Source organism: Balaenoptera acutorostrata, chromosome 3, assembly GCF_949987535.1.
Source record: "Balaenoptera acutorostrata chromosome 3, mBalAcu1.1, whole genome shotgun sequence".
NCBI lineage: Eukaryota > Metazoa > Chordata > Mammalia > Artiodactyla > Balaenopteridae > Balaenoptera > Balaenoptera acutorostrata.
The window spans coordinates 95,090,951-95,108,438 of NC_080066.1; the positions used below are offsets into that span (position 1 = coordinate 95,090,951).

The 17,488-nt window shown below is 42.0% G+C and overlaps 1 protein-coding gene across 1 annotated transcript in view; it reads left to right on the plus strand.

Moving 5' to 3' along the window:
- Nucleotides 1-1,604: 1,604 nt before the first annotated feature.
- Nucleotides 1,605-17,488, plus strand: part of EHD4 (EH domain containing 4) — a 93,429-nt gene continuing 77,545 nt past the window's right edge. The window contains exon 1 of the mRNA XM_028166046.2: nt 1,605-1,969. Coding sequence (XP_028021847.2) covers nt 1,734-1,969 — 236 coding nt within the window. The 5' untranslated portion in view covers nt 1,605-1,733. The remainder of the gene's footprint in view (nt 1,970-17,488) is intronic.

Below are 17,488 nucleotides of genomic sequence, written 5' to 3' on the forward strand. Positions count from 1 at the left end.
AATTCTGGATCACATGGCAAGAGTATGTTTATATGGGTTTGTTTGTATGTATTAAAAAAAAAATTGAAGCCTTTACTTTTTTGTTGATAAATCTATCAACTTTTTTTTTCATAATTTCTATCTTTGATTTTGATTATAAAAGCTTTTCCCTTCCAAATTTTACAAATCTTCAGTAGCTTCTGAAGTAGTAGTTCTTCTTCTAGTAGGTCTATGGTTTCATTTTATTTTTACATTTCAATCTTTATTTTGACATGAGGCAGATATCTAACTACATTTTCCCTTGGCTTTCTTTTCACTTCCTTAGTCACACATAGCTCCCTCTAAATACTTTATCCACACAACTCCAAAGGAATTCCCAATTTACAAACAAGAAAACTGAGGCAGAGAGACAACTCATTGCATTTAAGATCACACAGCCATTAATTTATATAGTCAGAATTCAAACCCATGTCTTTTGATGCCAAATCCTGTTCTCCCCACCACAGCCTTGGTACTCAAATTATGATCCATGAACAAGCAGATCCATCACCTGGGGGCTTGTTAGAAATGCAGTCTTGGGTCCCATCCCATACCCACTGAATCAGACTCTGCATTGCTATCAAATGTGAGAAGTCTGTTGTGATCCTATTACCTCACATTTAGGATACATCAGAATCACCTGGGGGTAGTTGTTGAGCTCCATCCCTCTTCAATATTTTAATTCAGTAGGTCTGGGGTGATGAACAGAAATCTGCATTTTTAACAAGTATCCCAGGTTATTCTTATGCAGGTGCCCCCCTCCACCACACTTGAGAAATGCTCTGAAACAACTGAGACATTTTAAAACTGTAACCTAGGACACCAAAAGTGATGGCTGATTATTTCTCCCAATCTCAATTTAGATGTATCCTTTTCACCTGAAAAAGAGACAGCTAGGAGGTAACAGTCTTTTTATGTTACTATGTGGCAATGAGGTTGTAATAATGAGGATTTAAACTAAATCTTCAAATTTACAGAATATCAAATAAAGAAAACTAAGGGCAAAAGTTCTTCAATCGACCCAGAATTTAGTGGAGGCAGTGTGGAGAAACATATACCCAAGTAGATTGAAGTCTACTTCCCCTACTTCAAATGTTGTCAATTGTGTCCGTGAGTCAGGGTCTCTTCACCAATAAAATGAGTGTAATAACCTGCCAGTAGGTAGAAAGAACCTGCCTGTCAACTTTCTGAACATTTGTCCCCAGCATCGACGTCCATTGGGCTGGAATGAGTAAACGTTCCCGGAGACTAAGCAGCCTCCGGAGGCTCTTTTATTACCAGCTCAGATTTGCCCGGAAGCCGACGCCACCTGGCCAGAGGTGCGGCGGGTTAGACCAAACGGGGCCCCTCCGTTGGCCGGTCTGCGCTGGTGGGTTCGAGAAACACCCTCTTCCCCGCCCAGTCCTCCAGAAGGGCTCCGTCATCAATAATTCATTAAGAACCTCCTCTCCATTGGTTGGCGCCTCCACCAGCGCTGGCAGCAGCCCAATGAGGAAGGACTTGAGAGAGCCCTTCTGAATAGTGAACGAACTCCCGTGACGTAGAGACTGGGGATTGGCTGAGACGGCGAGAGGCGGGGCCAGCTCGGGCGGTGGCTAGGGCGGCCTGGGCAGCTCAGTGCGAGCTGGGGAGGGTCGAGCCTGGAGTGGGGACGGTTCGCTGGACCTGCACTGAGAGGGCGAACGCGGGGTGCGGACGGGCGGACCGGCGACAGGATGTTTAGCTGGCTGGGGCGGCAGGCGGGCGGGCGCGAACGCGCGGGCGGCGCGGACGCCGTGCAGACGGTGACTGGCGGCCTGCGCTCGCTCTACCTGCGTAAGGTGCTGCCGCTGGAGGAGGCGTACCGCTTCCACGAGTTCCACTCGCCCGCGCTGGAGGACGCCGACTTTGAGAACAAGCCCATGATCCTGCTGGTGGGCCAGTACAGCACGGGCAAGACCACGTTCATCAGGTAACCCTCCCCGCCCGCTCCTCACCCCTGCCTGCGCACCTGTCCCCACCACCTAGGTGGAGGCGGTCCTCCCCACGTGTGTGCGTGTTGTCACTAGCCTCCCGCCTCCCTCGGGCTTCCTGCAGCGCCCACTTCCCCTTGGAGGAACCCCGTCTCCGCTGCTTCCTCCTCCAGTATCGGCGTGACCTCTGGTTCCCCGTCCGAGCGCGGTGCCGGGGTGTCTGAAGCCCCACCCGGGGCGCGGCCGACAAAGTAGGGGCTGGCTCTCCCTACGCGGCCAGGAGGGTCCTCGAAACCAGCCCCCGCCCCTGTCTGCGTACTCCGAGCCCTCCTTCCTTGCTTTTGGAAAGGCACTCCTCTGGCTGGCATTATCTTGTCACCCTAGCCTGCGAACCCGGGGAAGGGAGGGGAAGCGAGGTTATAATAAGCACCTTCTTGATGAGCGAGTGAGGGCTACGGCTGGAAATGGGGACAGAGGTGTGGGGTATCAAAATGGGTTATTGAGTCAAAGTTGGAAAGTTAAGCCCCTAGCACAGTGCCCCGCGTATAACTTTGTTGAATGAATGAAAGAAAGAATGAATGAATGAATGGCAACAGTAGAGGGTATCGCCCACTCCCCCTTCCCTTGCGGTCCTTGTACGCGGCCTCCACCACTGTGTTCGGGGGACAGGGTAGAGAGGCCGCCTTCATTCAGTTCTTGCACAGCCTCCCTTTACCCTGCGTTAGGAAGTTAGCTGTGTGTAGCCGCCGCACCAGCGGAAGCCCAGTGGAACTAAGGGGGAGTGTCATATTGCTTTTCGTTAGTTTCCATTTCTTAGGTGGGTCAATCCCTCCTCCCTCACCCTTGACAGCTGAAAATATTGTCATGCTCGCTGTGTCTCCAAAAGCAAACAATTACTGTGCATGCCTTGACATTCAAATCGTATAGCTCCTTCCTAGTGATTTTTGATGGGAAATCATTTACATTGTAACAGATAGCTTTTTGAAGAAGCTATTTTACTTTTAAAGCAGCTGGCATATTAAGACTCACTTTCTTTGGTTAGGAGACTTGTTTTCCTGGGTTAAACTGTGTCAGTTGAAACAAAGTAATCATTTAAGGTTTTGATCCAGGGTTTTGGAAATTGTAACAGTCTCTTCATCATTGATGTTCAACAGGTGTTCAGGAAACTGCATCGGTATTTGGATCAATGCCATTTCTATTAAGTAGTGACCTCTTTTTCTCCCTTCCAGTGACCTAAATAGTTCCCACAAATAGAGTAGTTGCCACTACAGAAAGTACAGGCCTGCAGATACTCTATGAATGAATTCAACAAAACAAATATACTATATTGAAATATAGTTCTAGGCAGTAAATTGAATGTGAAGGAAGATGGAAGAAAATAATTTTAAATTGCTCTATTTGGTGCTTATTAGTAAGCTGAAAACAGTATTAAATATGTCACCTAAGACACTCAAAATGAACCATAGAAATATTACAGTAACTGATACCTTGAAAGATGAGGCACAATACATTTAAGGTCTCAGTAATACTAACCAGTTTTTAAGTATATGGGACAATGAAGCATTATGACCAAGTGGTACAAGGGTGGTAGGTGGACTTTTTTTTTTTTGAAATATGCAAATAAAGGATAAGAGGGTAAGCATTGTTATAATAGTCTCAGACATTAGCGGTGGCATGTTCACAGCACCCTGGGTAGTTCCTCCCATCTGTCCTTGCCATGAGAGCTTTATTGTGTGATTAGGGAGCCACGGTTGATACCATGGCAACCCGGATGTGATGTGGCCCTCTCTCTGCTCCCACAGCCTGGATAGTAAGCAAGCCAAAGGCAGGAGAACAAACCCACAGGAACATGAATTGATCTTTTTTTCAGTTTACTGTTTTTCTGTTTCATCATTTGGGGGGAGCTTTGTGGAATAGCTAAGCATAGTTTAAAGAAGGATTTTGAGGTCTGGCAACTCCATCCAACTGAACTACTTCTCAGGAGGCACTGGAGCCCCATGTGCAACACCAGGGTGAGGAAGGAGTCACCTTATCAGGAAGTCACTTGCTCTTGAGACCTTCCCTAATGACAAAGTGACTTTGTCGTTAGGCAGCAGGCACAAAAGTGGACCTGTGAGGTCAGAAGAAAATCAGGGTAGACAGGAAGGTTGGTGAGCACCGGAGACCTGAGTTTGGTTTCAGAGTGGAGCTAGGAGGAAAAGATGTAGCTTCTGGGAGGAAAGCCCCAAACAAAAGGGCAGCTGCCCTCTAGAGTCCTGCACTGGAACTGGGGGCCAGAAGTGTTGGCCCAGGGTGCTAACAGTCCCGGAACATGCCTGCATCCGTGGCTGTCTTTTCTCAGTGCCTGGGTGGTTTGCTTCTAGCCAGTGAGCACTGGAAGCTCATACTTGGCTATGGGGTGCACCTATCTGCATAGTCAGAGATTCTTATCTACCTGGCTTCCTGCATATCCCAAGAGGTCACTGGTAACACAGAACCTGCACTGATATGGAGGGAAACTTCTCTCCTTGTAAAGCCACTCAGCAAGACCTTTGGTGTACATTCCACAGCTTTGATGAAACCTTATTCTTTCTTCCTTTTGTCCCATAACTGGGAAGAACTAAGAGCCCCACTGAAACATGGTGAGCCAGGACATTCACCAAGAGTGAAGAAATTAAGTGTGTGCCATGTGCTAATGCAGAGGTCTCCTCAACGGGGTGGATGGAGAACCTGAGTGTCAAGAAGTTGTGCTCACTCCTGCATGGAGGATCACCATGAAGGACTCAAGTGTGAGGAGGAGGACGGATAGAAGGAGAGTCTTGGTGGACTCTCCTCACATGGGTCACAAAGCTGGCCCAGAACTTCGGGAGATGTTTGTCAAAGTCTTTTGGGGGTAGAAACAAACAGCCTCTTGTCTCGTTGACAGTTTTATTTCTCAGAAGACAGAGGATGCAATGGGAGGAAATGTTGGTGCTCTGCCTCTGACCAGCAAGAAAGAACTGGCCAGAGAAGGAGAAGAGATGGGCATGGGGGAAGTGGCCATATCATGGTAGACTCTTTTAACAGCCAAGGAAGGCTGGATATTGGGTTCAGCCAGGCTTATGTCCAAAACCTGAGGAAAACAGATTTCAGAGATTCCCACAGAAAGTCCCTGGGCCCAGGTGCTATGAAGGAAGACATTTCCACTGAGAGGATGTGAGGTTCACCAAAAATCCATTCAAACCACACAACTGCAACTTCTGATTTTTAAGAGCTCCACTTTCTCTCTTCCTCCTACACCCTGTCCTGTTCTCTCAAAAAATTTATTCTAATGAGGAAAAAAAAAGGAAGTCACTCAAGAAGCTATATAGGCTTTTTTTTTTAATTTAATTTTATTTATTTATTTATTTATGGCTGTGCTGGGTCTTCATTTCTGCGCGAGGGCTTTCTCCAGTTGCGGCAAGCGGGGGCCACTTCTCATCGCGGTGCGCGGGCCTCTCACTATCGCGGCCTCTCTCGTTGCGGAGCACAGGCTCCAGACGTGCAGGCTCAGCAATTGTGGCTCACGGGCCCGGTTGCTCTGCGGCATGTGGGATCCCCCCAGACCAGGGCTCGAACCTGCGTCCCCTGCATTGGCAGGCAGACTCTCAACCACCGCGCCACCAGGGAAGCCCTATATAGGCTTTTAAAGGGTAGAAACCAAGGAAATTAGGCAAGAAAAAGAAATAGAAGGCATGTAGATTGGAAAGGAAGAAGTAAAACCATCTCTATTCACAGAGGACATGATCCTGTATATAGAAAAATCCTAAGGATTTAGGAAAAGCCTTAAAAAACTCTTAAAACTAACAAACAAGTTCAGCAAGATGTCAGGATATAAGATTAATATACAGAATCAATTATATTTCTATACACTAGCAATGAACAATCTGAAAATGAAATTAAGAAAATTCCATTTATAATAGCACCTTAAATATTAAAATACTAAGGAATAAATTTAACAAAAGTAATGTAAAACTTATGCACTGAAAACTATAAAACTTTGTTGAAAGAAATTAAAGAAAGCCTTAAAAAAAAAGAAAAGGAAAGACATTCCATGTTCATGGATTGGAAAACTTAATATTTTTAGAATGGCAGTAGTACTCAAAGTGACCTGCAGATTCACGGCAATCCCTAGCAAAATCCCAGTTGCCTTCTTTACAGAAATTGACAAGTTGATCCTAAAATTCACATGGAAATGTAAGGGATCCAGAATAGCCAAAACAATCTTGAAAAAAAAAATTGCATTTCTCATACTTCTGATTTCAAAACTTACCACAAAGCTACAGTAAACAAGACAGTGTGATACTAGCTAAAGATAAACATGTAGATCAACTGAATAGAATTGAGAGTCCAGAAATAAACCCATACATCTGTGATAAATTTGTTTTTACAAGGGTTCTAAGACAATTCAATGGGGGAAAATATTCTTTTTAACAAATGATGGTGGGACAACTGGACATCCACATTGCAAAAAAGAATAGGAAGTGACTTCTAATGGGTACAGCGTTTCTTTTTGGGTGATAAAAATGTTCTGAAATTAGATAGAGGTATTAGTTGCACAACTTTGTGAGTATACTAAAAACCACAAAATTGTGCCTTTTAAAAGTGTGAATTTTATGGTATATGAATTATATCTCGATAAAAAATATAACACAATTCAGTCTTTCAGTATTAAGCATCCTATGATTTATTTACTTTCTATAAATTCTGCAGTTAGTGCTAGTCAAGTAATTTCTGCATTTGTGTACAATAATTTAAAATAAAAATGGATGCCAGAAAGAAAACAAATGAAAAAAAAGTGGAAGTAAGCTGAAAGAACACAAGGACAGAAGGAACTAAGGAGTAGACCTGAGAAAAAAGGGAGTACAAATAGCCATCACACAATCCCTACGATTTTTCCCTTGTATGGTCTTGTCAGTGTATAAACGTGCATTCTTCATAACACTCAAGTTAGTAAAATCAAGGTATGATGTTTTCCTATAAAATGCTTGATAAAGTAATTATGTTTTAAAACTTTAAATATTAAGTATAGCATTAATAGGGGAAAAGGGAGCAGGGGTTCCACACACAAGGGTGAAAACGAGGTTTATGGACAGTACAAAGCACTAAGAAGCTGGAGTGAGTGGGCTGAGAGGGCAAAAATGCCTCAGACAATAAAAAAGCCTTTTTAGGTATGATTAGAACAAGAAAAAGAATCAGGAAGTGATAGGCTCACTGTTTGGAACTCTTGCTGTAACATTAACAGAAAGCAGAACTACTCAGCTATTATTTTGCTTCCTCCTTTTCTCTCAAAGAAAATGCTCCAGGGATGGTAAAGGGAGCCCAGCCATGTTTGAGAGGGACTCAAACCCAGACCGAGAGGAGCTCTCCAGGGCCTGGCACGGGCAAGACCGAGTAAATACCCGGGTGGATAGGTAGATGGGAAGCCCTTATAGGACGAACTTGCAGTTGTGCTCAAAGAACTGTGTTTGGTGATTTGTAAGAAATTATGAAGAATATGCAAAGTATCAGAAAATTGGAAGCAGACAAATGTCCCAGTTTTCAAAAATGGGGGGAAATAGATTTTGTTTAAGGACAAAGCTCTGCTCCATTCCTTTGATAAGCTCTAGACTCAGTTATTAAAGAGAAGTGAAGGCACTCACTAGGAGGCAGTCTGGTTGGCGGTCCGATGGTTAAGACTTCACCTTCCAATGCAGGGGGTGCAGGTTCGATCCCTGGTCAGGGAGCTAAGATCCCACATGCCTTGGGGCCAAAAAAACAAAATGTAAGACAGAAGCAATATTGTAACAAATTCAATAAAGACTTTAAATGGTCTACATCAAAAATAATCTTAAAAAAAAAGTTCCTTTAGGGAAACACTGTGGGTCCAGTTGAGTGGTTCTCACCCCCATTCAAGTGCTGGACCCCTGAAAATCATAGTCTTGTGTGTCAAGTACCATACCTTTTACAGATCTCGTCAAAATACTGAAATATTTAATTTTCACCAAAGAATAGACTTTATTTACAATATACAATGTAAGATCATACCTACACAGCCTAGTGTTTCTTTACTCAAATAATACTGATTTCAGGGATGGGCCCGGCTATCACAGACTATGGAAAAGAATCAAGCCGTGAGAGTTCTGGGTGATAAGAGCTGTGACACTAAAGCACAGTGTGGGATGGGAGTATAGGAGGGACCCTCCTGCAGGTTTGGACATTGGAAAAGGCCTCCCTGAGGATACAACCTAAAAGGTGAACCCTACGGAATGAGCCAGATTTCACTGCCCCAAGGAGACGGGGAAGGGAAGGTGAGAAAGTGTCGATGATGAGGCCCAGGTTTAGGTAACCGGGTGGGTGGTTGAGCTATCCGCTGAGATGGGGACACAAGAGGAGGAAGAGTAGGGGCATACTTAAGAGTTTAGATTTAAGCCGGTGCGTAAGTGGACACCCAGGTGTAGAGTCCGTGAGGGGTCAGACATATGGGTCTGGAATGAGAGGAAGAGGAGCTTGTGGAGACGCTGGGGAAAATGTCACCAGGTAGGTGGAGTAATGCCAGGGAAGGATGATGGTTCAGAGCCATCTTAGGGCTCGTTTGGTTGCAAGTGACAGCAATTCAACTAAAAAAATCTTAAGTAAAAAGGTATACCTTAGCCCATAGAATGTACATCACCAAGAGTGAACCCTAATGTAAACTGTGGACTCTCGGTGATAATGCTGTGTCAGGGTGGGTTCATCAGTTGTAATAAGCGCACCACTCTACTGGGGGTTGTTGATAATGGGGGAGGTGATGCATATGTCAAGGCAGGGGGTGTATGGGAAACCTCTGTATTTTCCACTCAATTTTGCTATGAATGTAAAACCGCTCTAAAAAATAAAATCTATTTTTTTTAAAAAAAAGGGTATACCTTTTCTCACAAAACTGTTTGAACCAGGGTGTGCTGGCTTCAGGCCTGGCCTAGGACCCCCCGTGGTGCCATCAGGACGCGGCCTCTCAGCTCTGCTGCCTTCCTCACGCTGGCTTCCTTCTCAGGCAGTAGCTCGTGGGGTGGGCGCACCCTCTCTAATTCCAGACTCACATTCTGCCAGCTCAGCAACCCCAGTAGGAAAAAAGAGAACCCCTTTCCCCGTAGTTTCACGGAAAAGTCTCAGGTTTGAGTTTCATTAGCTCAACTTTGGCCATCTGTGCATCCTTGCACCAGTCTCTCGAGCCAGGGGAATGAAGTACCCGTGCCTGGAGTGGGGTGGTCAGCCCCCAGACCTCATGGACTAAGGGTGGGGAGAGGCAGCTCCTCAGGGCACGGCTATCAAATAGGGGACGTGGACGCTAGACGGGTGAAACAGCAGACGACCCCCACAAAAGCCAGGGAAAGAGGGCGGGGTGGTCAGCAGCATCGGCTGCCTCGGCGAAACGGAACCAGTGGATTAGCCACCAGGAGCCAGGGTGACCTTGGTAAGAGTCAGTAAGTGGTGGTGATGGAAGCCAGGTGGCAGGGGGTTGAGGAATGAGTGGGAGGTGAAGCGTCAAATATAGAAAACTCTCAGCAGCTGGGCACTGAAGGCGAGCAATCGTGCCCTGGTCACAGGCATTGCGGAGGTTTGGTTGATGAGCATGACCTCAGCAGAGTTAGAAGTTGATGGAAGGGGCCCGTGGAGGGGGAGCAGCTGGCATTTCAGAAGCCCAAGAGGAGGCAGGACTTGGAGCAAGGATTCTGAGGGGTGGGGGGCGGTACCGGCCAGGTTGAGTGTGGCATTGCCGGCATCAGTCAGCTCGGCGAGACACCGTAGGTTGGCCTCTCATCCACTCATTACATCGTCTACCTGACAAAGGGCAGCGGTACCCGAGGATTAGGAGAAGTGACATCTAGAAGCTTACTTCTAAAAGGCATTCAATATACTTTTCAAAACCTTGGAAAATTGTGAACTGGAAAGCTGTGGTTCCTGGATCTGTCTGCGGGTCAGGATCACCAGGACACCTTCTGAAACAGATTCCAGGGCTTCATCCCAGACCTTATGAATTGGAATCTCTGTGGATGAGACTGAGAAATCTGTTTTTGTTTTTATAAACTACGTCTCAAGGTGATTCTTAGGCAGCCTCCCCCAGGAAACATTTGAGAGCCGTTGCTACATGAAGATTCAGTTGATGGAATCATGACACTAGAACCATCAAGCCTGAAGAGAGAGGCTCACTGTGGTGGACCTTCCATGGCATATGGTCCAAGCTCCATCTGTTCACATTTTAGCAGATGACGTAGAAGAAGACATAGAAGTCATGATTACAAAACTGGGGATTATGCAATAAATGCAATTTAATAAACAGCCTTTTTCACTTAATACAATATGATGAATTTTTTCTCGTGTCATTAAGTAATCTTCAAAAATAACTAATGTTTGCATCATATTCTATCGTAAAGCTTGGAACATTGTTTTTAATATTTTCCCCATTTTTTAATTGAAATATAGTTGATTTACAATGTGTTAATTTCTTTTTTTTATTTTGATATGTTTTTATATCAATCCCAATATTCAAGTTGGAAAATCCAGTGAGTTTTTTTTTCTTTTAATATTTATTTATTTATTTATGGCTGTGTTGGGTCTTTTTTTTAATTCAAACAGAAAGTCACAAAAATTATAATCATCCTCATCAGTTCACTCAGTCCCATGTAGTTAATTTTTTTAATCTTGATCTTTTGTTAGCACTTTTATGAATTCATCAGTTTTCCATTAGAGTTCTGAAAATGCTTATTCATTCAGTTCAGCAGTATAGTCAGTTACCAGAAACCTGTACTTGTCAGAGTCTTTTCCATGAATTCCTTGAAGATGAAACCCTTTTATAGGAACATTTTTGCAAAAGCATCAGAGTACACCCAGAACTGTCTGTAAATGACAAAAGACTTAAAAATGACCATGGTTAAAGATTTGATGAAAGTTCATAATAACGCAGTTGACAAGGAAATTTAGTTATTTCTGAGATACACATTTTAAAGTAATAACTAGAATTATGACATAACATTATACCAGAACATATAAGATCTTTAGAAATTTCATGTAATGTCTGAAACAGTTATAGTAACATATTTCCGTACAAATAACCCAAAGAAAGTTTAGTATTAGTTGTTTTTTTGTTTGTTTGTTTTTTTATACTGCAGGTTCTTATTAGTCATCAATTTTATACACATCAGTGTATAAAATCCCAGTCGCCCAATTCAGCACACCACCATCCCCACCCCACCGCGGTTTTCCCCCCTTGGTGTCCATACGTTTGTTCTCTACATCTGTGTCTCAACTTCTGCCCTGCAAACCGGTTCATCTGTACCATTTTTCTAAGTTCCACATACATGCGTTAATATACGGTATTTGTTTTTCTCTTTCTGACTTACTTCACTCTGTATGACAGTCTCTAGATCCATCCACGTCTCAACAGATGACTCAATTTCGTTCCTTTTTATGGCTGAGTAATATTCCATTGCATATATGTACCACATCTTCTTTATCCATTCGTCTGTCAGTGGGCAGTTAGGTTGCTTCCACGACCTGATTATTGTAAATAGTGCTGCAATGAACATTGGGGTGCATGTGTCTTTTTAACTTATGGTTTTCTCTGGGTATATGCCCAGCAGTGGGATTGCTGGGTCATATGGTAATTCTATTTTTAGGTTTTGTTTTTTGTTTTTTGTTTTAAATTAATTAATTAATTTATTTATTTATTTTTGGCTGTGTTGGGTCTTTGTTTCTGTGTGAGGGCTTTCTAGTTGTGGCGAGCGGGGGCCACTCTTCATCGCGGTGCACAGGCCTCTCACTGTCAAGGCCTCTCTTGTTGCGGAGCACAAGCTCCAGACGCGCAGGCTCAGTAGTTGTGGCTCACGGGCTTAGTTGCTCCGTGGCATGTGGGATCTTCCCAGACCAGGGCTCGAACCCATTTCCCCTGCATTGGCAGGCAGATTCTCAACCACTGTGCCACCAGGGAAGCCCTATTTTTAGTTTTTTAAGGAATCTCCATACTGTTCTCCACAGTGGCCGTATCAGTTTACATTCCCACCAACAGTGCAAGAGGGTTCCCTTTTCTCTACACCCTCTCCAGCATTTGTTGTTTGTAGATTTTCTGATGATGCCCATTCTAACTGGTGTGAAGTGATACCTCATTGTAGTTTTGATTTGCATTTCTCTAATAATTAGTGATGTTGAGCAGCTTTTCATGTGCTTCTTGGCCATCTGTATGTCTTCCTTGGAGAAATGTCTATTTAGGTTTTCTGCCCATTTTTGGATGGGGTTGTTTGTTTCTTTAATATTGAGCTGCATGAGCTGTTTATATATTTTGGAGATTACTCCTTTGTCCTTTGATTCGTTTGCAAATATTTTCTCCCATTCTGAGCGTTGTCTTTTTGTCTTGTTTTTTTTTAAACATCTTTATTGAAGGATAATTGCTTTACAATGGTGTGTTAGTTTCTGCTTTATAACAAAGTGAATCAGTTATACATATACATACGTTCCCATATCTCTTCCCTCTTGCATCTCCCTCCCTCCCACCCTCCCCATCCCACCCCTCTAGATGGTCACAAAGCACCGAGCTGATCTCCCTGTGCTATGCGGCTGCTTCCCACTAGCTATCTATTTTACATTTGGTGGTGTATATATGTCCATGACACTCTCTCACCCTGTCACATCTCACCCCTCCCCCTCCCCGTATCCTCAAGTCCATTCTCTAGTAGGTCTGTGTCTTTATTCCTGTCTTGCCACTAAGTTCTTCATGGCCTTTTTTTTTTTTCTCTTAGATTCCATATATATGTGTTAGCATACTGTATTTGTTTTTCTCTTTCTGACTTACTTCACTCTGTATGACAGACTCTAACTCCATCCACCTCATTACATTTCATTTCTTTTTATGGCTGAGTAATATTCCATTGTATATATGTGCCACATCTTCTTTATCCATTCATCCGATGATGGACACTTAGGTTGCTTCCATGTCTGGCTATTGTAAATAGAGCTGCAATGAACATTTTGGTACATGACTCTTTTTGAACTATGGTTTTCTCAGGGTATATGCCCAGTAGTGGGATTGCTGGGTCATATGGTAGTTCTATTTGTAGTTTTTTAAGGAACCTCCATACTGTTCTCCATAGTGGCTGTATCAATTTACATTCCCACCAACAGTGCAAGAGTGTTCCCTTTCCTCCACATCCTCTCCAGCATTTATTGTTTGTAGATTTTTTGATGATGGCCATTCTGACCGGTGTGAGATAATATCTCATTGTAGTTTTGATTTGCATTTCTCTAATGATTATTGATGTTGAGCTCGTCTTGTTGAAGGTTTCCTTTGCTGTGCAAAAGCTTTGAAGTTTCATGAGGTCCCATTTGTTTATTTTTGTTTTTATTTCCATTACTCTAGGAGGTGGATCAAAAAAGATCTTGCTGTGATTTATGTCAAAGAGTGTTCTTCCTATGCTTTCCTCTAAGAGTTTATAGTGTCTGGTCTTACATTTAGGTCTCGAATCCATTTTGAGTTTACTTTTGTGTATGGTGTTAGGGAGTGTTCTAATTTCATTCCTTTACATGTAGCTGTCCAGTTTTCCCAGCACCACTTATTGAAGAGACTGTCTTCTCCATTGTATATCCTTGCCTCCTTTGTCATAGATTAGTTGACCATAGGTGCATGGGTTTATCTCTGGACTTTCTATCTTGTTCCATTGATCTATGTTTCTGTTTTTGTGCCAGTACCATACTGTCTTGATTACTGTAGCTTTGTGGTATAGTCTGAAGTCAGGGAGTCTGATTCCTCCAGCTCCGTTTTTTCCCCTCAAGACTGCTTTGGCTATTCGGGGTCTTTTGTGTCTCCATACAAATTTTAAGATGATTTGTTCTAGTTCCATAAAAAATGCCATTGGTAATTTGATAGGGATTGCATTGAATCTGTAGATTGCTTTGGGTAGTATAAGCATTTTCACAATATTGATTCTTCCAATCTAAGAACATGGTATATGTCTCCATCTGTTGGTATCATCTTTAATTTCTTTCATCAGTGTCTTATAGTTTTCTGCATACAGGTCTTTTGTCTCCCTAGGTAGGTTTATTCCTAGGTATTTTATTCTTTTTGTTGCAATGGTAAATGGGAGTGTTTCCATAATTTCTCTTTCAGATTTTTCATCATTAGTGTATAGGAATGCAAGAGACTTCTGTGCATTAATTTTGTATCCTGCAACTTTACCAAATTCATTGATTAGCTCTAGTAGTTTTCTGGTGGCATTTTTAGGATTCTCTATGTATAGTATCATGTCATCTGCAAACAGTGACAGTTTTACTTCTTCTTTTCCAATTTGTATTCCTTTTATTTCTTTTTCTTCTCTGATTGCCGTGGCTAGGACCTCCAACACTATGTTGAATAATAGTGGTGAGAGTGGACATCTTTGTCTTGTTCCTGATCTTAGAGGAAATGCTTTCAGTTTTTCACCATTGAGAATGATGTTTGCTGTGGGTTTGTCGTATATGGCCTTTATTATATTGAGGTAGGTTCCCTCTATGCCCACTTTCTGGAGAGTTTTTATCATAAATGGGTGTTGAATTTTGTCAAAAGCTTTTTCTTCATCTATTGAGATGATCATATGGTTTTTATTCTTCAGTTTGTTAATATGGTGTATCACATTGATTGATTTGCATATACTGAAGAATCCTTGCATCCCTGGGATAAATCCCACTTGGTCATGGTGTATGATCCTTTTAATGTGTTGTTGGATTCTGTTTGCTGGTATTTTGTTGAGGATTTTTGCATCTATATTCATCAGTGATATTGGCCTGTAATTTTCTTTTTGTGTAGTATCTTTGTCTGGTTTTGGTATCAGGGTGATAGTGGCCTCATAGAATGAGTTTGGGAGTGTTCCTTCCTCTGCAGTTTTTTGGAAGAGTTTGAGAAGGGTGGGTGTTAGCTCTTCTCTAAATGTTTGATAGAATTCACCTGTGAAGCCATCTGGTCCTGGGTTTTTGTTTATTGGAAGATTTTTAATCACAGTTTCAATTTCATTACTTGTGAATAGTCTGTTCATATTTTCTGTTTCTTCCTGGTTCAGTCTTGGAAGGTTATACCTTTCTAAGAATTTGTCCATTTCTTCCAGGTTGTCCATTTTATTGGCATAGAGCTGCTTGTAGTAGTCTCTTAGGATGCTTTGTATTCTGCGGTGTCTGTTGTAACTTCTCCTTTTTCATTTCTAATTTTATTGATTTGAGTCCTCTCCCTCTTTTTCTTGATGAGTCTGGCTAATGGTTTATCAATTTTGTTTATCTTCTCAAAGAACCAGCTTTTAGTTTTATTGATCTTTGCTCTTGTTTTCTTTGTTTCTATTTCATTTATTTCTGCTCTTGTCTTTATGATTTCTTTCTTTCTGCTAACTTTGGGTTTTGTTTGTTCTTCTTTCTGTAGTTCCTTTAGGTGTAAGGTTAGATTGCTTACTTGAGATTTATCTTGTTTCTTGAGGTAGGCTTGTATAGCTATAAACCTCCCTCTTAGAACTGCTTTTGCTGCATCCTGTAGGTTTTGGATCGTCATGTTTTCATTGTCATTTGTCTCTAGGTATTTTTTGATTTCCTCTTTGATTTCTTCAGTGATCTCTTGGTTATTTAATAACGTATTTTTAGCCTACATGTGTTTGTGTTTTTTATGTTTTTTACCCTGTAATTCATTTCTAATCTCATAGCATTGTGGTCAGAAAAGATGCTTGATATGATTTCAGTTTTCTTAAATGTACTGAGGCTTGATTTGTGACCCAAGATGTGATCTATCCTGGAGAATGTTCTGTGTGCCCTTGAGAAGAAAGTGTAATCTGCTGTTTATGGATGGAATGTCCTATAAATATCAGTTAAATCTATCTGGTCTATTGTGTCATTTAAAGCTTCTGTTTCCTTATTTATTTTCATTTTGGATGATCTGTCCATTGGTATAAGTGAGATGTTAAAGTCCCCTGCTATTATTGTGTTACTGTTGATTTTCTCTTTTATAGCTGTTAGCAGTTGCCTTATGTATTGAGGTGCTCCTATGTTGGGTGCGTATATATTTATAATTGTTATATCTTCTTCTTGGATTGATCCCTTGATCATTATGTAGTGTCCTTCCTTGTCTCTTGTAACATTCTTTATTTTAAAGTCTATTTTGTCTGATACGAGTATAGCTACTCCAGCTTTCTTTTGATTTCCATTTGCATGGAATATCTTTCTCCATCCCCTCACTTCCAGTCTGTATGTGTCCCTAGGTCTGAAGTGGGTCTCTTGTTGACAGCATATATATGGGTCTTGTTTTTGTATCCATTCAACAAGCTTGTGTCTTTTGGTTGGAGCATTTAATCCATTCACGTTTAAGGTAATTATCGATATGTATGTTCCTATGACCATTTTCTGAATTGTTTTGTGTTTGTTTTTGTAGGTCCTTTTCTTCTCTTGTGTTTCCCACTTAGAGAAGTTCCTTTAGCATTTGTTGTAGAGCTGGTTTGGTGGTGCTGAATTCTCTTAGCTTTTGCTCCTCTGTAAAGCTTTTGATTTCTCCATCGAATCTGAATGAGATCCTGGCTGGGTAGAGTGATCTTGGTTGTAGGTTCTTCCCTTTCATCACTTTAAGTATATCATGCCTCTCCCTTCTGGCTTGTAGAGTTTCTGCTGAGAAATCAGCTGTTAACCTTATGGGAGTTCCCTTGTATGTTATTTGTCATTTTTCCCTTGCTGCTTTCAATAATTTTTCTTTGTCTTTAATTTTTGCCAATTTGATTACTATGTGTCTCGACGTGTTTCTCCTTGGGTTTATCCTGTATGGGACTTGCTGAGCTTCCTGGACTTGGGTGGCTATTTCCTTTCCCACGTTAGGGAAGTTTTCGACTATAAGCTCTTCAAATATTTTCTCTGGTCCTTTCTCTCTCTCTTCTCCTTCTGGGACCCCTATAATGCGAATGTTGTTGCGTTTAATGTTGTCCCAGAGGTCTCTTAGGCTGTCTTCATTTCTTTTCATTCTTTTTTCTTTATTCTGTTCCGCAGCAGTGAATTCCACCATTCTGTCTTCTAGGTCACTTATCCGTTCTTCTGCCTCAGTTATTCTGTGATTGATTCCTTCTAGTGTAGTTTTCATTTCAGTTACAATGTGTTAATTTCTGCTGTACAGCCAAGTGATTCAGTTATACATATATATACATTCTTTTTTATATTCTTTTCCATTATGGTTTATCGTAGGATACTCAGTATAGTTCTCTGTGCTGTACAGTAGGACCTTGTTGTTTATCCGTTCCGTATATAATACCTTACATCTGCTAACCCCAACCTCCCACTCCATCCCTCCCCCAACCCCCTTCCCCTTGGCAGCCACAAGTCTGTTCTCTATGTCTGTGAGTCTCTTTCTGTTTCGAAGATAGGTTCATTTGTGTCATATTTTAGATTCCACATATAAGTGATATCATACAGTATCTGCCTTTCTCTGACTTCACTTAGTATGATAATCTCTAGCTGCCTCCATGTTGCTGCAAATAGCGTTATTTCATTTTGGCTGAGTAGTATTCCATTGTATATATGTACCA